General features: G+C 42.0%; 1 protein-coding gene across 1 annotated transcript in view; it reads left to right on the plus strand.

Annotated features, from left to right (window-relative positions):
* LOC308081006 (immunoglobulin superfamily member 8-like) overlaps positions 1–21,077 on the plus strand; it is a gene marked incomplete at its 3' end in the record, with an annotated part of 54,677 nt that extends 33,600 nt beyond the window's left edge. The window contains exons 4-6 of the mRNA XM_080457411.1: positions 14,712–14,866; positions 16,477–16,738; positions 20,661–21,077. Coding sequence (XP_080313537.1) covers positions 14,712–14,866; positions 16,477–16,738; positions 20,661–21,077 — 834 coding nt within the window. The remainder of the gene's footprint in view (positions 1–14,711; positions 14,867–16,476; positions 16,739–20,660) is intronic.
* Positions 21,078–27,766: the final 6,689 nt, after the last annotated feature.

The raw sequence follows: 27,766 nt of genomic DNA on the forward strand, positions 1-27,766 counted from the left end.
TATTAAAAAATGAGTCATTAAAGGAGTAGTTGGACTTATTTTCTATCAATGACACACATTCATGAAGCCTTGAATGCATGGAGATTTTTTGTATAGTTTTTGTCGCATTCCTGAGCCAATGATTCGATAACCGGTCCTCCTCGACTCCTTGAGTCTCCCTACCGGAGAGATCACATTATTGGCTCTGGAATGTGACAAAAACTACAAAAATCGACGTTGGCACGGTGGAGGGTTGCCTTGATTGATAAGAAAATAAGTAATTTTTGGGGTGAACTACTCCTTTTTAAATTGTCCCTACCGTCATCTGGGGACCGCCCCCAAAATCATGTGGGGACCCACACGTTGAGAACCACAGCGATAAAGCACCTGTCCTTGGAGTTGTATCGCTCTGCTCCTTGCTTTCTCTCTATGCATCTATCTCTCCATTGTACCAACTCACCCTCTATGTAGCTCTCCATTGTACCAACTCACCCTCTATGTAGCTCTCCATTGTACCAACTCACCAAGCAGAAATGCCTCTGAAACTGTTTTGTTTTGTTTTTTTTAAATCGGATTGAATAATGCAGGCCGTTTGGCAATAAATCCCACATCTATACCAGAGGTCTGCCCTATCTATAACAGCGGAGCGAGGGCTGTTGTGTTCTCTGCCTCTGTGCCGCGTGATCATTCATGTATTTATTTATTCATTTAGTTTGGATCGCCCCTGGACTGCCCACTGCATGTCAGCTTAAAAATAAAGTAGCTATAAATACAAATGAGACGACGGGAAATATGTTTTGTACTTCGTTTGTGTCGAGTTGCACTCCACCTCCTGAAAAGGACGCTTTGATCTCCCCTGCGTTTTGCTGTCCTTTCAGTCAACGCGCTGTCATTTTTTTAAAAACTCTTTCAACCTGATGTTTCTATTTTTGGGGGTTGTCATTGGCAACATCCTACTATAAATATCAGTGGTGGAAAGTAACTACGTACATTTACCTAAGTACTGTACTTAAGTACAATTTTGAAGTATAGGGTGCACAATGTGTCGCGATGCGACGCATTGTGAGCTTGTAGATCTGCTATTTTCAAAAGATTTTTATACATTTGAAAACTTGAAATAGGACATTCTGCCTAATGAGTACTTTTACTTTTGGTACTTTAAGTACATATTGATACCAATACTTTTGTACTTTTACTCAAGTAAATTTTGAATTCCGGACTTTTACTTGTAACAGAGTATTTCTACATTGCAGTATTGATACTTTTACTTAAGTAAAGCATTTGTGTACTTTTTCCACCACTGATAAATTATGCAAAATGGCGGCGTGTGCGTGCGGCGTCTGTCTGCGCGTCTGTAGTCCACGTGTCTCGAAAACCGTGCGACCGATCGACTTCCAAGTCGAGGCTGAGGACTGAGATAGGTCAGCAGTTGTCCCGAACCGCCAAACAGGCCAATATGCCCATAATATACTGTATATCCCAATAAGTGTTCCCCGTATATGGAGCACCCTGATGTCACCCTGATGTCATCAATATGATTTCATAGAACTGGTCTGGACTCCATATTTGGGCATGCCTAACACGGAACTCCATTCACCATATTCACACGGCAGCCATTTTGCTATTAAGTTAATGAAATAATGCGGCATTTCTTCCCAACCCGCAAATATGATGTGAGAGCAAAATGGCCACACTGTGAATATAGTCAATTGGCACAAAAGGGACACAGTCAGACAGACGGGGTACAACGTATATAAGCGGTATTTCATAACTGGGTGGGGCACGCATTTCCAACTTTCTGACCTAGCCAACGGGAACCGGTCTAGTTTTCCAAAATTCGCAAAAAATAGTGAAAATAGGCCATCTGCAACGTACGAGGAATGAGTTTGGGGTTGAGCTCTGATGGCAATATGTGTCTGCTTTCAGGTACAAAACGGAGACGGATGCAAAACCGGTACAAACTCGGGTACAAGTGTGTTTCAAAACAAGACATCAAATAATCCTTCCGCTGCATGAGATGTCAGCGCTACACCTCCTTGTTGACAGTGCAGCAAAGCGCTAGAAAGTACCTACTGTACTTCCCACAAATCGTCTCTGTCGAGTGGAAACCTCATATGTCCAAAACTGTTACCGGTACTTTTCAGGATTCAAATTCAAAAGTAGCAGATCCGCAAGCTCCATACGCATCGCTTCGCGCCGCGTTTCGAGCTCACGTAGCTGCTACTTTTGATGCTTTTGTGTGACGCTGTAGTGTGATCAAATAGGCCGTTAATTTATGAAGAAAAAACACAAAAACTTAAAGTATGGAGATGGGAGGTTTCCGCCCGACGGCGACGAACTAAAGAAAAGCGCTAACATTAGCTTGGCGATTACGGGTTTGTACAGTGGGAGCTACTGTACCGCGTGACAGCGTGAAGCTAGTTAGCCTCATAATGCATCATCATGTTCACTCTCTCTGCCGCTCCGCACAACTCCCCCGACACCTTGTTAAATTTAGCCCTGAATTAACTAGGCAGCTCACTGTGTGTGTGTGTGTGTGTGTGTGTGTGTGTGTGTGTGTGTGTGTGTGTGTGTGTGTGTGTGTGTGTGTGTGTGTGTGTGTGTGTGTGTGTGTGTGTGTGTGTGTGTGTGTGTGTGTGTGTGTGTGTGTGTGTGTGTGTGTGTGTGTGTGTGTGTGTGTGTGTGTGTGTGTGTGTGTGTGTGTGTGCGCGTGCGTGCGTGCGGAGATCTTGTTGTAATGTTGAACATCAGTGTAGTGCGGCACAGATGGAATGTTAGAGAATGTTTGTGTGCGTTTGAGACAGATTTTACATGCGTGTGAACAGACTATTGCATTATGCAGAGCCGTTGTGTGTGTGTGCGCAGTGTGTTTAGTGCTGAATATGGATTGTTTGAGAGAGAATGAGAGAGTGTGTATTGTTTGATCGAGAAATAATTATAATTTAAACTGGTGATTTCTAGTTCAGACATATGCTAGCTTCGCTGAACGGATCCACGCACATGCACGCACGCACGCACACACAGCGTTTGCGTCGCCCCCAGCGGTGAAGATGTTTGGCGCTGTGAGGTTTCGCTCGTAAAAGATTTAAAAACTCACTCACGGCACAATTTGCATAATATATATATATTTCATCTCCTCAGTGACAGAAAGGATGGCTCCATAGTAATATCGGGATAATTTCACACACGATATTCTATCAACTCACCGAATTCATGATCCCCCCTTTCAAAATTATTCCCTGGTTCTAAACGTGGGGTCCGGGGGCCCCCAGGGGTCCTTGAGGGGGGTTCCAGGGGGGGGGGGTCCCCAGATAAATGATTGATAGTTAGCCGTGACAGGGACCACCGGTTGAAAACCCATATCGTCTCTGTCGGATGGACAGAGACGTCGCTTCGCGCCGCATATGGAGCTTGTAGATTTGCTATTTTTTTATGCTTTTGTGTGACGCTGTAGTGTGATAAAGTAGGGGCATTAATTTACCAAAAAACACAAAAAGTTAAAGTATGAAGATAATAGGTTTCTGCCCGACAGCAACAATATTATACTGGGGGGGGGGGGGGGGTAGATCTGCTATTTTTGACAAATCGAGAAAATGTGTGCAAATTTATATATTTATATTGTTTTAAAGCGAACATTTTTAACTCAAATCTTTGCTTCTGGGAGTCCCTGGAACAAAGTATTTTGAGATGGGGGTCCGCGGCCAAATACGTATCATTTTGGGGGTCCTTGACATGAAAAAGTTTGAGCACCACTGATGTAGAAACATATGTTTTTCAGAAAACTGTTTGTAGAATCGGTTTCAGGTCTTAACACTCTCACCGCCAGGCCCGTAGCCTACGGGCCGATAAATCCAACCGTAAAGCGCCGATCCCGTAGCCTACGGGCTGTGGTGCTTTTTCCTTTTTTTTCGAAAAAAAAAGAACTTTTTTCAATTTTCTATACGGCACATTTCATTGTAACACCACCGGAAACGGAATTATTCTGGATCACGTTTTGCCGATCCCGTAGGCCTCCATTCTAAAGCGCACACTGAAACGCCATTTTCTTCGATTGTAGTTTTTCTCCTCGCTGATCACTGTTTAACATAAACCGTTCTAACTACAACATGGCGGCTCCGTTTGACACGTGGTTTGGACTGGTACACGCAGGGAGATCTCCGCGATGTTTACAAACAGTGCACAGCTCAATCTTAAGGATTTTAACGAGGTCTATGGCGACGTGAAAAAAACAAAAAACAACAATAAAACGTTAGCACTGGTGAGTACATTATGAGATTAACCTCTGGCGGTCAATGTGTTAAAGGATGAAGTTAGGATGAATGATGCAGTAGAAAAATTGCATAACTCCACCCCTGGTCCGCTACAGCTTAAAATGTGCGCGGATAGGCCTTAGGTTAGATCACATTTTTTTTGTTTGTTTTTTTGTGAGATCTGATGTTCATAGTGACAGAACACTATGCAACCAAAAAAATTAAAAATAAACTAAGTCTCGCTAGATGAGATTGAAATCTCGAGATTGAAATCTCGTCTAGCGAGACTTCTGTTTTTTTTTTTTTTTTGGACAGTGTGTGGGTATGGGTAAATGGACTAAGCACGCCAGTCAGATCACACACTGCTAATGGTCCTTGAAAAAAAAATCAGCTTGAAAGTCATTGGAGTTCCTCTGGTATTGGTTATGTTCTGTGTCGTCTGATATGGATGTTTCGAGGCCGATACAGATACACATTCTAGCATTTCTGGAGAACAGGAATGCTGAGGTTTTGGCTGACTTGGTTGCTTCTAGCATTCGGCGAGATTGGCTGTGTGAACACGGCGACACACAGGCAGACACACAGACCCTCCTCTAGATGGCTCGCCTCTATAGGAGCCAGTGTTGATTTCGTCGACTACCTTTTTTTTCACAGACGAAAACTAAATAAAAACTGAGCTATTATGACTAAAACTAAGACTAAATATATCGACAATTTCGTCCTAAATAAAAACTAGACTAAAATGTTAGTGAGGAACTAGTGGAGAAGAGATCCAGTAGAACTAAAAGACGAGGCATTTTATGTTTGGTTCCGCTCGGGTGTTGCACTCTGAAAATAGCAGATCTACAAGCTCACAACACGTCGCGCTGCGACGCGTTGTGAGCTTGTAGATCGGCTATTTTCAGCATGCAACCAAGACTAAAATCAGCCATTACGACGCCATCAAGGCACCGCCAACATACATTTTAGTCGACTATAATCTTAGGATATTTAGTCGACTAAAACTAGGCAAAAACTAAAACATTTCAGAATGACTAAAATATGACTAAAACTAAATGGATTTTTATTCAAAAGACTATGACTAAAACTGAATCAAAATTTGCTGTCAAAATCAACACTAATAGGAGCCATGGCGTAAGAAATCTGCCATACTTATGACCTCATCAGTCATGAGTTTTTTTCCTGTTTTATGCATTTTACTGCCTCAAATGACATTTCTGAGAGCAAATCTCAAAACGACGAGTAATCTAATGCCAGTACTTAGCATCCCACGGTGTCAAGGTTTTTCATTGTTATTTGAAGGTTGCTTGCAGTGAAGTAGGTCTAATCAGAGCTGGCTCAATGACACACAGACTACAAGCTCATGCGATGTATGGGCTTGTAGATCTTAACGCGTGTGGTTATCAGACTTATCGATTTAGTCGATTATAATTATTATTCATTTAGTGTCAATTCACCTTGATTATTGACCTACTGTGCATGAGCAGGATTAAGACGGTTATATGGGAACGATGCAAAGTTTGTCTATAGTTTGAAATGTGTCGGACGGTTCCACACATTTATAGGTAGGATGTCGGTTTTGATCAGTGGTGTAAAGTAACTAAGTACATTTACTCAAGTACTGTACTTATTTGTATTATTTCCAATTGCCTATTCTTTTACTTCTACTCCGCTACATCTCGGAGGCAAATATTGTACTTTTACTCCACTACAATTATTTCAAAACTTTAGTTACTTTGCAAATATAAATTATTATGTTACAAAACATACATTAACCACTTTAGCCTTATTTTATACCTAGCCTATTTTAAAATAGCCGATCTACACGCGTTGTGAGCTTGTAGATCTGTATTTTCAAACATTTTAGTACTTTTACTTTTGGTACTTTAAGTAAATTTTTATACCAATACTTTTGTTCTTTTACTCAAATAACATTTTGAATTCCGGACTTTTACTTGTTACCGAGTATTTCTACATTGCAGTATTGATGCTTTTACTTAAATAAAACATTTGAGTACTTTTTTCCACCACTGGTTTTGATGCATTTTCAGTTAAATGCCCGGCCCTAATTTGAAGGCTGCCTTTCAGTCAAGTAGGTCTAATCAGTGCTGGGTCAAAGACACATTCCAGCCACGCTGATAGAGCCCCATGATGCTTAATAAAACCACACGGTACTTAATGCTGGTCCTTGTACACAAGGAACAAGATTAGAGACGCCTTTTGACGAGGCTAATCGGCTGAATTTACTCAAGAGCAGGAATTTGATTAGCGAAACACATTGAGATAGTGATGTTATGAACCGTAGATGATTACATTAATACTCTGTGAAGTGGAATGTGTGTGTGTGTGTGTGTGTGTGTGTGTGTGTGTGTGTGTGTGTGTGTGTGTGTGTGTGTGTGTGTGTGTGTGTGTGTTCTGTTTTAACAACGTCTTTTATTTGACCTTCTCAGACACGGCACAGACCTCCCTACACTGTAAAATCTCTGTCTGTCTGACATCTATCTATGTGTCTGTCTGTCCTTAACTCCCCCTCTCTTTCTCTGCTCCCTATTTCTCTATTTCTATCGCTGTGTGTCTGTCTGTGTGTCTGTCTGTCTGTCTGTCTGTCTGTCTGTCTGTCTGTCTCTGTGTCTGTGTCTGTGTCTCTGTCTGTCTGTCTGTCTCTATCTCTTTATCTCTCTCTCGCTTTCTCTCTCTCTCTCTCCACCTCTCTCTTTCCATCTCTGTCTGTCTGTCTGTCTGTCTGTCTGTCTGTCTCAAACAGAGGTATCCAACAGCAGCAGTGTGTAATACTGTATGTGTGTTACATGCAGACCCCAGCCTCCCTCCCCTCCTCCCCATCCAGACAGTGTATTCAGTCCAGAGCCTGTGGTCAGGGCCCTACCTGGAGGAAGTAGGTTAATGGTATCAGTAGTACAAACTATATTCCTTCCAACCAGCCGGTGGAGGTCAGAACCGTTGAGGTTTGACTGTCTGGAGCTAAAACTAAAACTGTGACACAAAATGTTCGTCGACTACCTTTGTTTTTCAGACTAACTTAAAAACTACTGCATACTGCCGTATCCTACCCTGATAATGACCAGTGGTGTAAAGTAACTAAGTACATTTACTCAAGTACTGTACTTAAGCACAATTTTGAGGTATTTTTTTACTTTAGAGGAGTATGTCCAATTTGCAATACTTTTACTTCTACTCCGCTACATCTCAGAGGCAAATGTTGTGCTTCTACTCCACTACAGTTATTCGAAAACTGTAGTTACTTTGCAGATTTTCATTATTATTACAAAAAGCAAACAAAAAGCGCAGTGGTGCAGTCGCCTCACAGCTAGAAGGTCCTGGGTTTGATTCCCGCAGGGGGCGCTGTGGTCGGTGGGGGTGTGTTCTCTCCTCCGCGTCATCAGTGCCCATACCCTAGGTGGGGTTGGTGAAAGGGCCTTTCTGTGTGGAGTTTGCATGTTCTCCCCGTGTCTCCTAGGGTAGTTAATACCCTCACAAAAACATGTAGTAATCCTGGTCACTATACTGCCTCCCCCATGACAGCCGGGGCGCCTGATGGAGGGGAAGGGAACTGGTTGGAATAACGTGTTCCTTCCACGCGCTACGTCCTACCAGGGAAACTCCCCCCTGTCAGGTGACAAGAAGGTCAGTTGGCTCTCATGCATTGAAGGAGGCATGAGCTCGGCCCTGGCCTCCCTAGGTTGGCAGAGGGAAGGTAGTGCCCAGGATTACATAGACAATTGGCACTGGGTGTAAAAAATGGGGTTACACAATCGTGGGATAAAAATGTTAGATTAAAAAAACTAAACAAAAAACATACATTACCCAATTCAGCCCTATATACATTTCGGCCATTTGAAAATAGCCGTTCTACAAGCTCACAATGCGTCGCAAATGCGTACACAATTTATACATTTGAAAACTTCTGAAATGCAAATTCGTTGCATTTAGAGTACTTTCTACTTTTGGTACTTCAAGTACATTTTGATACCAATACATTTGTACTTTTACTCAAGTCAATTTTGAATTCCGGACTTTTACCTGTAACAAAGTATTTCTACATTGCAGTATTGATACTTTTACTTAACCCATTAAGACCTGGAACGCATCTGTGTCACTTTTTCATTTGAGCTAAAAAAAGCATTATTATACACTTTGGCTATTCAAAAATTGTGAAAATGTGTGCAAATCTTTGAATATATATTGTTTAAAGCCAACATTTTTAATTCTTATTCTTTGCTTCTGGGGGGGGGGGGTCCCCCCCCCACACACACACACACACACACACACACACACACACACACACACACACACACACACACACACACACACACACACACACACACACACACACACACACACACACACACACACACACACACACACACACACACACACACACACACACACACACACCCGCGCTCTAAAATACACATTACACACAGTCACCAGTAAAAAAGCCACCAGGCAGGCACAGTGCCGGTTCACCTCTGCTAATGAGCGCTGCGTAATGTAGTGACGTACGCAGCATTTGTTTGTACTCACATCACTGATTAACCATGAGAGAGAGAGAGAGACACAGGAAGAGAGGGGGAGAGAGAGAGAGAAAATAGCAGATCTACAAGCTCACAATGCATCGGGATGAGACCCGTTGTGAGCTTGTAAGTTGGCTATTTTTTTTTTATGTTTGAACATGCATTTATTTTATATATATATATATATATATATATATATTTTTTTTTTTTAAGTTTGGGTGTTGGTTAGCCCTTGAATGTCTGTGATCTTACATACATTTCATGTATTCCAAATACACAGTCATTGATCAGTCTGGACGACGTGCTGTGTAGTCACGATCTGCGCGGGCGTATAAGTGCTCTAAACTCCGTCTGTGCACCCAATAATTAATTCCTAAGACTTGATATTGTCCTCTAGTTTCATATCCATTTGAAAGTTCTGCCAGAAAACGTGTGTTTAGTGAAATATCGCTACTTTTCCACGAGCTGCACACGGACGACTTGAGTAAAGGACCGAATTTACCCAAAACATCCTCTGATCATCACAAACGTCATCACAAATTGACACAGGGAAGCACAAACGAATGGGGCAAACAATTGACAGGTGCTTGTGATTGGTGTGGGGTAATGAGTCACTCCATCTGCCAATTGTGTGCCCCAAACATTTGTGCGTCCTAAAGGAAGTTTACATATATTCGAGCTGCCGTGTGCAGCTTGTGGAAAAGTAGAGGTATTTCACTAAACACACGTTTTCTGGCAGAACTTTCAAATGGATATGAAACTAGAGGACAATATCTGACTCCAAGTCTTAGGAATTAATTATTGGGTGCACAGACGGAGTTTAGAGCACTTATACGCCCGCGCAGATCGTGACTACACAGCGCGTCATCCAGACTGATCAATGACTGTGTATTTGGAATACATGAAATGTATGTAAGATCACGGGCGGCCATAGCTGAGTGGTTAGTGAGCCCGCCTAGGGAGCCAGAGGCCCTGGTTGCCCCAGGTGCGATTCCAGGCCACGCCAGCATATGTGTCGATGAAATGAAATTTGTCCCTGAGCAAGACTCTTAACCCCTAATTGCTCACAGGCCCTCATTGGAAACAAGCCCGCAAGGACTTTCATGAACGTCCTGTTAAAAGGAATTATCTTTATCACAGACATTCAAGGGCTAGGTGTTGGGGAGACACCAAATGTTTCGTCTGGGTGTCGAGCTGAAACAAAGTTTGTGAACCCCTGGGCTATAAGACTGTTTTAATGACTTAATCACTGAGAGAAAAGAAAAGGAAAAAAAAGTCTTCCGTGTAACAGCTCGTTGAAGTCACCACAGACATTCCGTTGTGCCGCGGAAATCAAACTCCCTCATGTTTCCGTCGTCTTCCTTCCTGCCAAAAGCAAAAGTAACCAAAGAACATCATTTCTCTTGTCACACCGGCGTATTGGAGAGCAGAAGCCAAGCCCACAGGCGACATTTTTTTTTCTCCCCTCAACAAGTGACAGCTGCAAAATTGCTGGGTGACACATTATGAAATAAAAAGAATCCGGCTCACAGGATAGTGTTGCTTTTGGTTTATCCCATTAACTCTTAGACTGCCAGAGTTTCTCTACAACAGTCTGTAGCCTCTGCCAGTCTTTTCTAAGCTAGTAGGCTACTTAGATTTTTTTTTGTTTGTTTTTTTTCAGTTTATTTTTTAACATTGAAGTGAACGGAGCAGCAACTTTTTGGAAAATGTTATCTCCTGGTTCTTTTTTTTTGGAAAATGGCAATAGCTAAATTCTCAAAAACATTTATAAACAGAAAATGAGTTAAGACCTGGAACACATCTGTGTCACTTTAGATTTAATTGATTAAAAGTACAAAAGTATTGGCATCAAAATGTACTTAAAGTACCAAAACTAAAAGTACTCATGGTGCAGAATGTCCCATTTCATAGGTTCGTCATGTATAAAAAAATCTTTTGAAAATACAGATCTACAAGCTCACGACGCATTGTGAGCTTGTAGATCGGCTATTTTCAAATGGCCGAAATGTACTGTATATAGGGCTGCAAAGCAACCAGTAACTAAAGTTTTCCAAAAATTGTAGTGGAGTGAAAGTACAATATTTGCCTCTGAGATGTAGTGGAGTAGAAGTACTGAACTTTGGAAACACTCCAGTAAAGCAAAAATACCTCAAAATTGTACTTAAGTACAGTACTTGAGTAAATGCACTTACTTTTACACCACTGACAGCAGCCATAATTGGAAACAAAATGGGCCTTACTTCCTTCACAGGTGTTACCAATGATACCAATCGAAGGCTCTGTTCCATTTAGTGTAGCACAGTGGTTCTTCCTGGATCCCCATAACTCTGAGAGAGAGCAAATGGAACCTTACGGGTCCATTTGGTTCCATTTGCACACTCACACAGAACCACTGATCTCTAGTGTGTGTCACTGAACACCTCAAAGTCACATAGAGGAGGTGTGTGTGTGTGTGTGTGTGTGTGTGTGTGTGTGTGTGTGTGTGTGTGTGTGTGTGTGTGTGTGTGTGTGTGTGTGTGTGTGTGTGTGTGTGTGTGTGTGTGTGTGTGTGTGTGTGTGTGCATAGAAAGTGCTGTGGGCAGTGGTGGAAAGTAACTAGGTACATGTACTCTAGTACTGTACTTAAGTACAATTTTGAGGTATTTGTACTTTACTTGAGTATTTCCAATTTCCAATACTTTTACTTCTACTCCACTACACCTCAGAGGCAAATATTGTACTTTTACTCCACTACAATTATTTGAAAACTTTAGTTACTTTTCAGATATAAATTATTACATTATGAAACACACATTAACCACTTTAGCCCTATTTTAAACCTAAGCTATTTGAAAATAGCCAATCTACAAGCTCACAGCGCGTCGCGATGCGACGCGTTGTGAGCTTGTAGATCTGCTATTTTTCAAACATTTTAGTAGTTTTACTTTTGGTACTTTAAGTACATTTTGACGCCAATACTTTGGTACTTTTACTCAAGTACATTTTTAATTCCGGACTTTTACTTGTAGCAGAGTATTTCTACATTGCAGTATTGGTACTTTTACTTAAGTAAAACATTTGAGTACTTTTCCCACCACTGGCTGTGGGTGTGTATTTACAGTATGTGATATATGGGTCTGTATCTTTCCGTCTGTCGATGTTTCAATCGATGACATTTTACTACAATACTCTACTATAATATGCTATACTTTATGTGTATATACAGATGAGAGACGCAGACCAAAAAGGTGTGTGTGTGCGTGCGTGTGTGTTCGGGTGTGGCGGTTATGCATGCCCCACCTTTCTATGCCGGCAAGGCTTTGTGAGGCCACTCCTTTGGGGTTTGACTCACACACACACACACACACACACACACACATGTGGAACATTTCGTATTATTGTGTTTGTTTTTCATTTATCTTCTCTTCAAAAGGAAATGACCTTGACATGAACACACACACACACACACACACACACTTGCAGCCAATTATAATACCACACGTGTTCTCTCTCTCTCTCTCTCTGTCGTTGCTTTATTCTCTCTCGTCCTCAGAAACGCCCCCATCATGCCTTTCACTGTCTGCACACCTGAATGTCACATGATACACACACACACACACACACACACACACACACACACACACACACACACACACACACACACACGCATTACTATACTTGTGGGGACATGAAAATGTGAAGCCTGCAGTTTTATGAATTACTTTTATTTCTGCTTTTCATCGCAAAATAAAAATCATCAACTTGTATCAATGAGTCATCGCCAAATCAGTAGTTTGATGTGAAATGATAATATTCACGATGCGTTTCTCGGGTGGTTTATTATCCGTCACCCTCCTGGCGTAAAACAACGACCATGACAGACAGACAGACAGACAGACAGACAGACAGACAGACAGGTGTCACTGGGCTGTATCATAAGCCAGGTGTTATGATCAGGGCTGTAAGTTGATATCATCAGTCGCGCGTGATTGACAGCCTGCGATCGCTGCTCCACTCTCACTGTTTCACACACACACATACACGCACGCGCACACACACACTGGTCTAACAGGTTGGTGAAAGGTAGATCATGTTTTGACGGAGGTTTACTTGGCCGTTGTCCATGCAGTGCTGAGTTATGCACACTCTAAACCCCTCAGTGTTTATGTAACCCTGACGGTGAACAGATGAACCTGTAAGGGTCTCACAGTTAAACACACACTGAGGACTTTCACTGTGTGTGGGTTATGGGTGATGTGATGTCACTCTGCCATCCCTGTCTCCAAGATTCACCTCCTCTCCTCTCCTCTCCTCTCCTCTCCTCTCCTCTCCTCTCCTCTCCTCTCCTCTCCTCTCCTCTCCTCTCCTCTCCCCTCCTATTTTCCTATTATCTCACTCTCCTCTCCTCTCCTCTCCATCAAAATGAGTTGACATTTCGATTGTCTAAATGGCAGGCAGTGGCTTCACTCATCTCTGTCTCTCTCTGTTTCTCTCTGTCTCTTTCTGTGTCTCTCTCTGTCTCTCTGTCTCTGTCTCTCTGTCTCTATGTCTCTCTGTCTCACTGTCTCTCTGTCTCTCTGTCTCTCTGTTTCACTGTCTCTCTGTCTCTCTGTCTCTCTGTCTCTCTGTTTCACTGTCTCTCTGTCTCTCTGTCTCTCTGTCTCTCTGTCTCTCTGTCTCTCTGTCTCTATCTCTCTCTGTTTCTCTCTCTCTCTCTCTCTGTCTCTGTCTCTGTCTCTGTCTCTCTGTCTCTCTCTCTGTCTCTGTCTCTGTCTCTGTCTCTGTCTCTGACATTCAGTGGTAGAGTTGATGCTACCCATTAGTTCCAGTGGCATCAGCCATGCATCTTATATGGATTAATAGACTCATTGTTATATCATCTAATGTTGAAGTGGACAGACGTGTGTGTGTGTGTGTGTGTGTGTGTGTGTGTGTGTGTGTGTGTGTGTGTGTGTGTGTGTGTGTGTGTGTGTGTGTGTGTGTGTGTGTGTGTGTGTGTGTGTGTGTGTGTGTGTGTGTGTGTGTGTGTGTGTGTGTGTGTCCAAATAAAACCGTCCCAACCCTTGTGCAGGTCAGTGGTATATGGACACCAGTCAGAGTATAGGTTAAGCATGAGTGATACTAGTTCTACCAGTCTTCACAAGTACAGCCTATAGTTGTAACATTATTAATTAAAATACTTTTTTTTTTCATCAACGTTTGCCTGTTATCTCTCCTATGGTACCAACACCAATACAGCATGGATGGAATTGTGGACAAAATGTTATCCAACGATAACAAAATATTCTAAGTTTGGGGGTTCTGAGAGGCTAAATCTCATCAAAAGGTGGTTAAATGCCGAATAAATAATGGACCTTGATATGGAAAGGGTTGAAAACCACTGACCTAGATGATGATGATGATGATGATGATGCAAGATTCACTCCAGGGCACGGGGAACAATTGGCTGCCCTTTCATTGGCTCATAAAAATGAAACGCTTCATATCAGGGGGAAGTGATTGTGCAAATACTATTGTACAGTAAATGACTTGAAGGCAGTGGCCTTCAGGGGGTTCGAGCAGAGACGCCTTGGGAATGGGTTTGACCGCCGGCTCCTCCTGGCCGCGTGTCAAAGTGTCCTTGAGCAAGGCACCGAACCCCTGACCGCTGAGGATTCTTGCATGGTTTCCTTCACCGGTCGGTGTGTTTATGTAAAGACACTTTGGAGAAAGGTGCTATATAACACCCCAAAATAATCATATTTCAACTGGGGACTCCTCAAAAGAATCATATTTGAACCTTGGACCCCCCTCCCTGACAAGCACTTGGAATTGTAGGAGTTGAGACATAGTATTTTGTTCGACTCGGTTCTACAGATAAATATTGTGAAAATAGCAGATCTACAAGCTTACAACGCTGTGTGTGTGTGTTCAACACGCCACCCCAACTCTCTCTCTCTCTCTCTCTCTCCCCCCCCCCTCCCCACAGTCATCCCCGACACCCTCGCCGTCTCGCCGCAGGCCCCGCCCCCCGTGGTCCCGGAGGGAAGTGACATCACGCTGTCCTGCAACGTCACCCGCCAGCTGGCCCACCCCACCTACCTGTCCGTCACGTGGTCGCTGCAGAAGGGCTCCGCCCCCCAGGTATAGATGGGCATTTTTGGACATTTTACTAGGCGACTTATTGTCGCTCAGATAGTTGCGATTAACGATTTAACCCTTTAAGACCTGAGTCCGATTCTTAAAATGTTTTCTAAATCCTAACAGATTTTTGAAAAAATAAAAATATTTTTTCACGATTTTTCAAAAATAGCAGATCTACAAGCTCATAGCGCGGCACTCGGTGCCGCGCTATGAGCTTGTATATCTGCTATTTTTGAATAGCCTAAAGAAATCTAAAAGTGACACAGATGCGTTCCAGGTCTTAACACATTCCATGCCAGAGTTTAATCTCATAATGTACTCACCAGTGCCAGCGTTTTATTGTTGTTTTTTTGTTTTTTTCATGTCGCCACAGACCTCGCTAAATAAGTTAAAAGTGCGCGTTCATTTGGTTCTAAACACACGGCGGATCCGTGAGAAACGGCCAGCGAAAATAGTTTCCAAATCCGTGCCGCCATCTTGAAGATACAGCCGATCAACGGTAAACAGTGATCAGCGAGGAGAAAAACAACAACCGAGAAAATCGAGTTTTAAACAGGATCCCAGACAGGAAGCGGATACGATCGAAAAAAACGGAACCCGAATAATTCTGTTTCCGACCGGAAACCGGAAACGGAAATGGATCAAAAAAATTCGGAAAGTGCACCTGGGGCAAAATCAATGGGAATCGGCGGTTCGCGTAGATCTACGCGATTGGCATTCAATGTGTTAATGGGTTAATTGTGTTTCTGTCATTGAACCTTATTGGAACATTTATTAATAAAGAATATATACATTTCTGTTCAGGCGCACTTTTAGATCCAGTCCTATTTTAAAGCCTGCGTACGCGGGGCTCGCGTATCCGTGCGCCTGGCATTAGCCGGCATCATTGACATCAATTGGTTCTTTCCAAACGCACTGTGCGCGCGCGGCAAATTCCGCGCATATTCCGCCCGCTTTGAAAAGTCTGGTGTAGATCGGCCGTTAGGCTTCGTGAACGAAAGGTGCACAGGGCCAGGTATGACAAATAACTAGCGTAATTTGGTAACTTTATACTTAACTCATTGAGTGCCAATGACGTCTTTTGACGGCCGTTTTCAGTGTGCCATTAGTGCCAATGACGTCTTTTGACGTCACCTAAGAAAAGAAAAAAAAAAAAATCAAAATATATATATTTTTTGTATATATATATATTTTATCTCAAAGGAACTAGGAGAAAACGATTTTCAAAAAGTTAATGCTCCATCCACTTCAATGTTAAAATGTAAACGGAGAAAAAAATCTAATTTTTCCATTTTTCCTGCCTGTGGCACAGGGATCAACAAGCTTGAAATAAGCCTGGCAGTGAATGAGTTAAAAAAAGAAAAAACTTGAATAGTGGAAATAGCCGATCTACAAGCTCAAAACGTGTCACATCTTGACAGCTTGTAGAGCTGAGCTTGTAGATCGTCTATTTCCGCTATTTTTTTAAATGTTTAGAAATATACGAACGTTTTCCAACGTTTTCATGATCGATTATATCGATCATGAAAAAAAAAATATATATATATATATTTCTATAATAAATGCGATTAGACGAATATGTAATAATCCTCCCCCCCTCCCCACCACAGGACGACATCCTCACGTTCGGGCCCCAGGGGGGCGTGGTCACGGGCCACAAGTACGCGCGGCGCTACGCCGACGGAGGCGTCCGCCTGGTGCCCGGGCAGAGCGGCAGCGGAGTGTTCGGCCTGGTGGTGTCGGGGGCGTCGGCGGCCGACGAGGGCACGTACGCGTGCACGGGCCAGGAGTGGACGCACGAGGACGGCGGCCAGTGGAGGAGCATCGTGAAGAAGAGGACGGACATGGGCTCCGTCGCCGTCACGCCCACTGGTAAATGAGGAACACTTTATTTAGCCCAACAGTTTTCTGAAAAACGTACGTTTCTACATCAGTGGCGCTCAATCTTTTTCGTGTCAAGGACCCCCAAAATGATATGTATTTGGCCGCGGACCCCCATCTCACAAAATTATGTTCCAGGGACCCCCAGAAGCAAAGATTTGAGTTAAAAATCTTCGCTTTAAAAAATGTATATATTCAAAGATTTGCACACATTTTCACGATTTTTCAGAAATAGCCTAAGTGTAAAATAATGCTTTTTAGCTCAAATCTAAAAACGACACAGATGCGTTCCAGGTCTTAATGGGTTAAACTGAATATTCTGTACATCTTTTTCTATACAGTAGCATTGTTTTCCCAAACATGGGGAAGATGGGTCACAGTCCCGTTTTTATATGCCAAGTAAAGCTAAAGGTAGGGTAAGTGATTTTCTTTGGTTAACATATACGTGTTAAATAGCTCTATATTGTGATAGTACTCATTGCTATAGAGTGTTTGTTCGGTAACAGGAGTCTCCATGTCTCTCCAGCTCTTTGATAAACAGAAAATGCATTTTCAGGTCAGGAATGAATACCAATTTTATCCAATCAGGATAGAGAACTCAGTCAGGATATAGATTAAACGGGTGAAATTGGAAGTGATGACACAAAGAAATGAGCAGACACACAATTGGAACTGGAACACTGTAAAAATGAAGCTGATAAATGGGTACTCTCTCCTGATTGGCTGATTTTTTTTTCACCTACCTGAAAGTTTATTTTATGTTTAAAGAAGAGCTGGAGAGACATGGAGACTCCTGTTACTGAACAAACACTCTATAGCAATGAGTACTATCACAATATAGAGCTATAACCTTTTAACCAAATAGTTTCAACTTGGGGCGTTTGGAAGCAGTTTTTTTTAGGCGAGCGTTTTGCTGTTTTCAGCGTTTTGCTGTTTTCAGCGTTTTGCTGTTTTCAGCGTTTTGGTGTTTTCTGCGTTTTGGTGTTTTCAGCGTTTTGGTGTTTTCAGCGTTTTGGCGTTTTCAGCCAGGGGGAAAAAAAGCCCCTCACAGTTAAATGAAACACTCAGGATTTCACAGTGTGGTCTCTCTTTTCTTTACCCCCCTGCCCCCCCCCCCCAGCGGGCTCTTGACCTTCACTCTGTCTCACTCAGACATCTTTGTGCCCTTGTAGGGGCCCCTACACACACACACACACACACACACACACACACACACACACACACACACACACACACACACACACACACACACACACACACACACACACACACACACACACACACACACATTGACTGTGGTTGCTGTGGCCACCATATCGTGGATCTATCTGGGCTAACGCGCCATGTCCTCTTAAACCGTCCGAAACACTCAGCAGAGGTTTATAATGAAACCACACACACACACACACACACACACACACACACACACACACACACACACACACACACACACACACACACACCGTGGCAGCAGACAATCTCATCTGGTCTCCCAGGATGTTCATATATTGACTTAAAGGACTAAAGCAAAGAGGATGAGAAGAAGACAAACAGAGCGAGAGCGACCTTCCTTTTGGGCTTTTTTTTAGTTTTTTTGTCCTCTCAGAGACACCGTAGCAACAGAGCTGCTGCTTATTGTATTGAATTCTTCCTTCAGCAGGGGGTCCAAACACCCCCCCCCCTCCCCCCCACCACTCTAGACTACAATCACTTTATCCCCACGAGCAAAGCAGTGCTTTTATTGTGTAGCACATTTTCATAGACAAAGGCACAGTGGTGAAAAAAGTACTCAAATGTACTTACTTAACCCATTAAGACCTGAGGCGATTCTTAAAAAAAATCTAAATCCAGTTTAGACAGTTAAAAAAAAAAAAAATAATAATGTTTTCAAGATTTGAAAAAAATAGCTGATCTACAAGCTCATAGCGCGGCACTCGGTGCCGCGCTATGAGCTTGTATATCTGCTATTTTTGAATAGCCAAAGAAATCTAAAGTGACACAGATGCGTTCCAGGTCATTTACTTGAGTAAAAGTACAAAAGTATTGGTATCAAAATGTGCCTAAAGTACAAAAGTAGAAAGTACTCATTTTGCAGAATGTCTCATTTCACAAGTTTTCAAATGTATAAAAAATCTTTTGAAAATGGCTGATCTACAAGCTCACAATGCATTGGGAAGGAAATATATGTACAGTATATACATAGTGTGTGTGTAATAAATAATACACACATGCTGTATACTCATGTGTATTATCTATCTAGATAATGGCATCCATCTATCTACTGTATCTATCTAGCTAGCTAGCTATCTATCTAGCTATGTAGCTATCTATCTATCTATCTACAAAGTTGCTATTTTATGTGTCATATTGTCTTTATAAATAATTCATAAACTCATAAACATCCTTTTCGGAGTCAACCCCTCCCCCGCAGGCCTTTGCGTTGCACCCCTCTGTTTTTAATCTAGATTTTATTAGCTTTCTACTTTCTTTTGATCCCTTGCTCTTCTCTGTTATGTTTTTTTCCTATTCTGTTCTTTTTCACTACTTTTCCCCAGCTCGGGGTCGGGGGGGGGCTCTTGTATACGTGCGTCCCACTGTGTGGGAATAGTCTATACCATTGGTTCTCAAAGTGGGGTCCTTGGGGGGGTACCAGGGGGGTCCCCAGCAAAATTAGTTAATATAGCGTCGCAATTATTTTTAACGACTTTAACCATATGTCTATATACTTTGACTCTTCAAAAAAAAATAGCAGATCTACAAGCTCATAGCGTGTCACTTCGTGCCACGCTATGAGCTTGTAGATCTGCTATTTATTTTTTTTATTGTGAAAATCTGTGCAAATCTTCTAATACATAATGTTTAAGCAAATATTGTTTTAATATATATACAGCAACCGCAGTCAATGTTCTGCATCCACTAACGGAACATCCAGCTCTACCCAGCCCACAGTTCCATATACTGTACATACATCCACTAACAACACATCCAGCTTGAAGATTCCAAAAAGTATTGGGAGGGGAAACCACCGGTGTGGTTGATGTGGCGTCCTGAATGCTAGCTGTGGCAGCTAGCGTTCCGCTGACAGCGTGCAAGTCTGACTGTAATGACGGCCATATCTAACCGGCAAACCGATATCACCAAATAATACCTACTTAATTTGTAGAGCAAAACTAAAAACTAAAATGCATGACGTAATGAAACTTCTGGTGGTGAGTTCAGTTGTCCCTTTTCGTTAAGCTTTTGTCCGTTAGTTGGTGTTAGCGCTAGCTGTACCGGTACTGCTGCTGTGTGTCAAAAACTTGCGAACCACTTTGCGTTTTAGTTTCCTGAGAAAATCCATGCAGAACCGCTCTCGAAAACCGCTAGTCCTCGACGTGCGGTCCGGGGACCCCCAGGGGTCCTTGAGTGGGTTCCAGGGGGGGCGAAATAGCCCAAAGTATACAATAATGGTTAACCCATTAAGACCTGGAACGCATCTGTGTCACTTTAGATTTCTTTGGCTATTCAAAAATAGCAGATATACAAGCTCATAGCGCGGCACAGAGTGCCGCGCTATGAGCTTGTAGATCTGCTATTTTTGAAAAATCTTGATTTTTTTTTTCTTTCTTTTTTTCAAAAAACTTTTAGGATTTAGAAAACATTTTTAAGAATGGCCTCGGGTCTTAATGGGTTAAAAAGTGGTCAAGATGATTGTGACACTATATTAACTTATTTAGCTGAGGACCCCCTGGCACCCCGCCAAGGACCACTGGACCCCCACTTTGAGAACCAATGAGCTAAGGGGTCTTTGGCCTGAAAAACGTTGGAAGACCCCCTGGCCTCAATACACATCAAACTCCTTCAAATAAAAGAAGGTTGGGGAATCTCTGGTCTAACCATCTCTCTCTCTCTCTCTCTCTCTCCCCCTCTCCAGGCCAGTCTCTGAGCGTCATGGCGTCCTCCTCGTCCTCGCCCCTCCTGTCCCCCGGGGACCCCCTGTCCCTGCTGTGCTCGGTGGACGTGGCGGACGGCCCCCCCCCCTCCTCCCTGGCCCTGGAGGTGGCCTGGCTGCTGGACGGGCGCCACCTGGTGACCATGGACCGGCTGGGCGTGGTGCTCGCCAACGGCTCCTCCTCTCAGGCGGGGGGGGGAGGAGGATGGGGCGTGGCCCTGGAGAGGACGGGCGCCGGCGCCTTCCGGCTGGCGGCGGCGGAGGTGGCGGCGGCCGGCGGCGGCGGCGAGTACGCCTGCCGCGTGCGCGCCTTCGTGGAGCGAGGCCGCGGCGTGGGCCGCTGGCGCATGGCGGCCGAGAAGACGTCGCAAGGCGTGGCGGTGAAGGTGACGCGCGTCGGTGAGTTCGGCTGGCGTGTGTGTGTGTGTGTGTGTGTGTGTTAGGGCATTAACGAATAGTGATTTATGGTATTCGAATTATTCGACCCAAAAGTATTCGAATATTCGATTATTCGATTTGATTATAAAAAATTAAAAAATATTTTTTTTTTATTGCATTGATGACTCGACTCAAGGAATGCGAGTTGACGTCACACCAGAGCTCACAGCTGCATGTCTGCTCTAGAAAAGCCACTACAAAAAAAAAATCTTAAAAAAGAAAAATATATATATATATATATATTTTTTTTTTTTTTTTCGAATAGTCGAATAGTGGTTTGATAGTCGAATAGTCGGTTTGATATTCGAATATTCGAATATTCGACTATTCTGTGAATGCCCTAGTGTGTGTGTGTTTTTGTGTGTGTGCGTGCGTGTGGTGTCATGAGATTTGTGCTTTTTTCTTTTTCTTTTATATTTTTGGGGTCTTTTTCTGCCTTTTTATTCAGTGGTGTAAAGTAACTAGGTACATTTACGCAAGTACTGTACTTAAAGTACGATTTTTAGGTACTTTTGCTTTCCTGGAGCATTTTCAATGTTCAATACTTTAACTTTTACTCCACTACATGTCTGAGGAAAATATTGTACTTTTACTCCACTACAATTATTTGAAAACTTTAGTTACTAGTTACTTTGCAGACCCTACATTGGCTGTTTGAAATTAGCAGATCTACAAGCTCACAACGCGTCGCATCGCGACGCGTTGTGAGCTTGTAGATCTGCTATTTTCAAAAATGTTAGTACTTTTACTTTTGGTACTTTAGGTATACCTTGATGCCAATACTTTTGTACTTTTACTCAAGTAACATTTTGAACACAGGCCTTTTGCTTGTAACAGTGTATTTCTGCATTGCAGTATTGATACTTTTACTTAAGTAAAACATTTGAGTACTTTTCCCACCACTGCTTTTATTGATGGTATACAGTAGGCAGCCTAGGTGCCCGGACCGCTACGCCAGCCGTTCGGGACCGATTTGTGCTCTTTCTGATCAGTAAAGAACATTGAGGTTAAAGGAGCATTTCACCCCTGGAAGATGTTAATGTTATATTTGTAGTAGATAACAGTAGCAAAATTTGAAATTTGCACCCTATGGCCAGAAAAATATAGAAGTCTGTGTGTTTGACTGGGGTTTGACTGGACTGCTGCATTACTACAAATCTAAAAATACAGATAAAACACAAAAAACACACCAGGATCATGTTTATGGGTCCTAGACCTAGATAAAAAAAGGGGTTTGATGCGAAATCGGTGAAATGTCCCTTTAACTAAGCTGAAACGTGACACTTTGTTTACTGATTGGATTGATGAATGAACGATTGATTGATTGAATTAATTAATTAATAAATGAATTAATGAACTTTGAATCCATCCTCGGAATGAGGAATCAACGTAAGTGAACGTTAGTGGTTTTATTGGACAAACAGCGGTGGTGGTTGTCCTCATTTTGTGAGTTTCACGAATACCAAAGTCAGGGTATTTTGTCTTGTTTAGTTCTATATATAGCCCAGTCGTACAGGGGACTATAATATTAAAGACAACAGTATTAACCCATTCAATTCTGTTTAAGATGTCTTTGGGCTATTCAAAAATAGCAGATATACAAGCTCATAGCTTGCAGATCTGCTATTTATTGAAAAATCGTGAAAATGTGTGCAAATCTTTGAATACATATTCATTTTTAACTCAAATCTTTGCTTCTGGGGGTCCCTGGAACAAAATATTTTGAGATGGGGGGGACTGCGGCCAAATACATATCATTTTGGGTGGTCCACTGATATTGTTTTTGGGAACCACTGATATATAGCAACATCTTGCCCCCAAAAAAACTGTTAGGATTTAGAAGACATTTGTAGAATCCCCAGAAGCAAAGATTTGAGTTAAAAAATATTCACTTAAAAAAAAAAAAAAAATATATATATATATATATATATATATATATATATATATATATATATATATATATATATATATATATATATATATATATATATATATATATATATATATTCAAGATTTTCAAAAAAAAAAAAAAGCAGATCTACAAGCTCATAGATCATAGCTATGAGCTTGTAGATCTGCTATTCTTTTTAATAGCCAAAGAAATCTTGAAATGACACAGATGCCTTCCCGGTTTGAATGGGTTTTAAAGCATGTTTCTGTTGAATGTTTTCTTGTCTATCCGAGTGCCTCAGTCCACTAGCTGCTCCGCCGCTTGTTAACATTACTGTCGGTTGACCTAAATTGCTTTGGTGTGTGTGGGCCACTGGCGCCAAACATAATGGAGGAACATTGGAGAGATTTCAGTGGTTCTGGACTGACGGGGGCTTAATCCATTTGGACCGGGAACGCAGCTGTGCGTCATTTCTAAGATTTATTTTGGGTTATAAAAAAAATAGCAGATGTACAAGCTCATAGCGCGGCACCGAGTGCCGCGCTATGAGCTTGTACATCTGCTATTTTTTGAAAAATCGTTGCAAATCTTTGTTTCTGGGGATCTTTGGAACAACATATTTTGTGATGTTTTTGTTTTTTTAATCTTTAAATGTTTAATATTTATTTTATATATTTTTTTTACATTTTTCATATATATTTTTTACATTTTTTTAATGTTTAAAATAAAAAAGGATTCAGAAAACATTTTTAGAATCGGCCTCAGGTCTTAATGGGTTAATTTAATTTTAATTCGGTGAATATTGTGGGCCCATGCCATGATATGCGGTCCAAAAAAGCTTCAAGGGACTTTCTCTCTCTCTCTCTGTCTCTGTCTCTCTGTCTCTGTCTCTCTGTCTGTCTCTGTCTGTCTGTCTGTCTGTCTGTCTGTCTGTCTGTCTGTCTGTCTGTCTGTCTGTCTGTCTGTCTGTCTGTCTGTCTCTCTCTCTCTCCCCCCTGCTAAAAATAAAATGCAACCCTGTCTTAGCAGGAGAGGAAAAAAAGATCAATCCAAAAGGCTTTAACATCTTGTCTCATAGCTGAAATATCAAGATGAACTCTTTGTTGCCTTGATTTGAAAGTCAGTGAAGTCTGGAAGCTATCTCTCTGTGTTGTTTGTCTTCCTTTTGGCACAACATGTCATATGGTGTCCATGACAGCCCCATATGCTGGCTGAGAAATGTGCAAAGCGTGCTACAACAAAAACAAAGCAATCCTTTCACCCTTTCCGCTTTCAATTTCCAGTGTGTTAAACTTGTGATACTGGCTCATGGTGAATTATTTATTACACTTGTCGTTATTTGTTAACTTACACATGCCTTTTGTCAATGGGAACTGAACTGAACTGAACTTATTACGCCCCGCCCCTTTGGTTCAGGGCATGTTTTGGGTACTTTTGGGGCTTTCTGTGCTATCGGTACCGTACTACTGTGTTGTTTTGGGTACTTTTGTGTACTTGTGGTGCTATCGGTACTGTGTTGTTTTGGGTACTTTTGGGGCTTTCTGTGCTATCGGTACTGTACTACTGTGTTGTTTTGGGTACTTTTGTGTACTTTTGGTGCTATCGGTACTGTGTTGTTTTGGGTACTTTTGTGTACTTTTGGTGCTATCGGTACTGTACCTACTGTGTTGTTTTGGGTACTTTAGTGTACTTTCCCCCTCTTTTATACTTTAGCTACTCGAAAGTAGCCGATCTACAAGCTCACACCGTGTCGCACCGCAACGCATTGTGAGCTTGTAAGATCTGCAATTTTTTGGACACATTTTTTGAATTTTGAATAGATTTGAAAGCATTGAGAGCACATGTTCTCCTAAGGCGGGGTCCCTGGCAGAAAAACGTTTTTTTTTAAGAAGGGTGTTCAGGGTCAAATCCATATATCATCGTGGGGGTCTTTGACATCATGTAAATGTATTAGAACCACTTCTGTATGGTAGCCACTTTATTCTTATTGTGTTGTTGTGATGCTTGCTATATTTAACCCATTAACACCTGAGGCCGACTCTACAAATACCTAAATCAGCAGTTCTCAAACTTTTTTTTTCGTATCAAGGACCCCCAAATTGATATGCATTTAGCCGCAGACCCCCATCTGAAAATTAGTTTTGCCCCCCCCTATTTTTGGAAGATTTGTGTAAAAATAAGAGAAGGAAAATTATCAATACATTACAATAACATTTTCATTTTCAATCACTTTCATGATTTTTCAAAAATGTTCAAAAATAAGCAGATATACAAGCTCGCAGCGTGGCACAAAGTGACACGCTGCGAGCTTGTATATCTGCTATTTTTTTTAAAGCCACTGTTCTAAGAGTTTTTTGAAAAACATATAGATATGTATAGCTATAAAATGACACAGATGCTTTCCCGGTTCTAATGGGTTAAATCAGCTGAGTGGAAATCCAAATAGCTAGCGTTGCATTATGGTGGGGGCGGGGGGGGGGGGGGGGGGTGGATAATGTCTCAGTCATAACAACACGCAAAGCATCAAGAATGGAATCGAAATTTACAAAACAACACTTGCCGTTACATGATGTCTATTTATGGCGGCCCGCTCCGCCGCAAATAGACATTCTAATTCTCTCTGTCAGCCTTTTCGGCTCCCGCTGTGAGGAGACCAGTGGTTTATTAGCTCCGCCTTCCACCGCTGTGTGTGTGTGTGTGTGTGTGTGTGTGTGTGGTGTGTGTGTGTGTGTGTGTGTGTGTGTGCAATCCCCACAAGTATAGTAGAATATGATAAATAGACGTTGTGAGGACAAGAAAGAAAATGCTCTTTTATGTTTTCAAATAGATTTTTAGGGATTCGTTTACGGTTAGGAATAGATTCAGGTTGGGTTTAGGATTAGACATTTAGACTTAGAGGCTAGGTATAGGGATTGGAATTAGAGAGTTAAACATGATTCATACTTAGTTTTGTGCCAGTGGCGTGCACCACAAAAAATTGCAGATCTACAAGCTCACAACGCGTTGCAGCGCAACTCGTTGTGAACTTGTAGATCTGCTATTTTTCGGCTCTAGGCTTACTGTTAAAAAATTGAAGTATAGTAGTAGAGACCTGTGTTTACACTTGTATTAATATACTTGTGAGGGCCCTTATGTCCTAGCAAGTAGTAGGAGAGTTCCAGGTCCTCTCAAAGAGAAATGGTTGTTTTTGTGGTTAAAACTTTTTTATTTTATTTATTTGTTAGACTTACAATTTGGAAAGAGATTCCGATCGGGGTTAGAGGTTAGGTTTAGGGGTTTAGGAGCCTGATTTATACGTATAGTTGCACGCCGAATTATAGTCCATACAAGCTCACAACGCATCACAGGGTTAGGGTTAGAAATGGACATTTGTTTTAAATGGCATTGATACAATTGCCATCTTAAGATGGTGAGTTGTCCTCACAAGTACCGTATAACACAAACTTTAGTGTGTGTGTGTGTGTGTGTGTGTGTGTGTGTGTGTGTGTGTGTGTGTGAGTGAGAGAGAAAGAGAGAGCGGGGGGGAGAGAGAGAGAGAGAGAGAAAAGGAAGTGGTGTCAAACACACTTGACACACCAATCAATTACTGTCACAGTGGGTGGGCTGTGTGTGTGTGTGTGTGTGTGTGTGTGTGTGGTGGTGTGGTGTATACATTACAGTCACCATGAGACGACTGATGTGATCAAACGTAACCCCTTGACACCCCCCAGCATCCATATTCTAGGAAGGACGTTAGCCAAAAAAAAATGGCGATCTACAAGCTCACAACCTGTCGCAAATGCAACAGGTTGTGAGCGCGTAGGCCGGCTTAAAAAAGCTTGTAGGTCGGTTTAAAAAGGAGCGCTCTTAGGATAGAGCCCTGGGGGACTCCAGTGAACTACGTTAGCCTCTCGGTACCCCGGCTTTAAAAAAAAACAAAAAATAAGGATATACGAGAGACAGTTTTACACTTTGTTGTAAACAGAGCACATTCGTATACTATTCAATAATGAATCGCAGCCCTGCATGTAATAGAGTAGATTAGAATTAGATTAGTGTAGAATAATAAACCAAAGCTCAACAAGTCGAATTGTATTAACCCATTAAGACCTGAAGCCGATTCTAAATCCCAACATTTTTCCTAAAAAGCTTATGTTTCTTTATCAGTGGTTCTCAAACTTTTTCCTAACTGTCAAGGACCACCAAAATGTGTTTGGCCTCGGACCCCCCCCATCTCAAAATGTTTTGTTCCAGGGACCCCCCAGAAGCAAAGATTTGAGTTAAAAATGTTCGCTTTAAAAGAATACACATATATTCAAAGATTTGCACACATTTTCACAATAAAAAAAAAAATAGCAGATCTACAAGCTCGTAGCGCGGCACTCGGTGCCGCGCTATGAGCTTGTATATGTGCTATTTTTGAATAGCCAATGTTTTTTTTTTTTTGTTGCTCAAAGTGACACAGATGCGTCCCAGGTCTTAATGGGTTAACCCATTTTGGGGCGGGAACCCCTTTTTTTGTAACTATACCTTTCAGGGCGGGAACCCCTTTTGGGGCTCTTGTTGCTATGTACAGTATATAGCAACATACATTTGTTGTAATTTTTTGAATAAATATTTGGAAGTTTCTTCAGAAAAACTTAGGTCAGGATTTAGAAGGCGTTTTTAGAATGGGCCTCGGGTCTAAATGGGTTCAATTGAGTTAGAGTTGTGAGAGCCATTGGCAGACATGTGGCTTAATTCAATGTGCAGAGTGCCGAGCTATGAGCTTGTAGATCTG

Source organism: Gymnoscopelus braueri (genome assembly GCF_963280865.1).
Source record: "Gymnoscopelus braueri genome assembly, contig: SCAFFOLD_153, whole genome shotgun sequence".
NCBI classification, from domain to species: Eukaryota; Metazoa; Chordata; class Actinopteri; order Myctophiformes; family Myctophidae; genus Gymnoscopelus; species Gymnoscopelus braueri.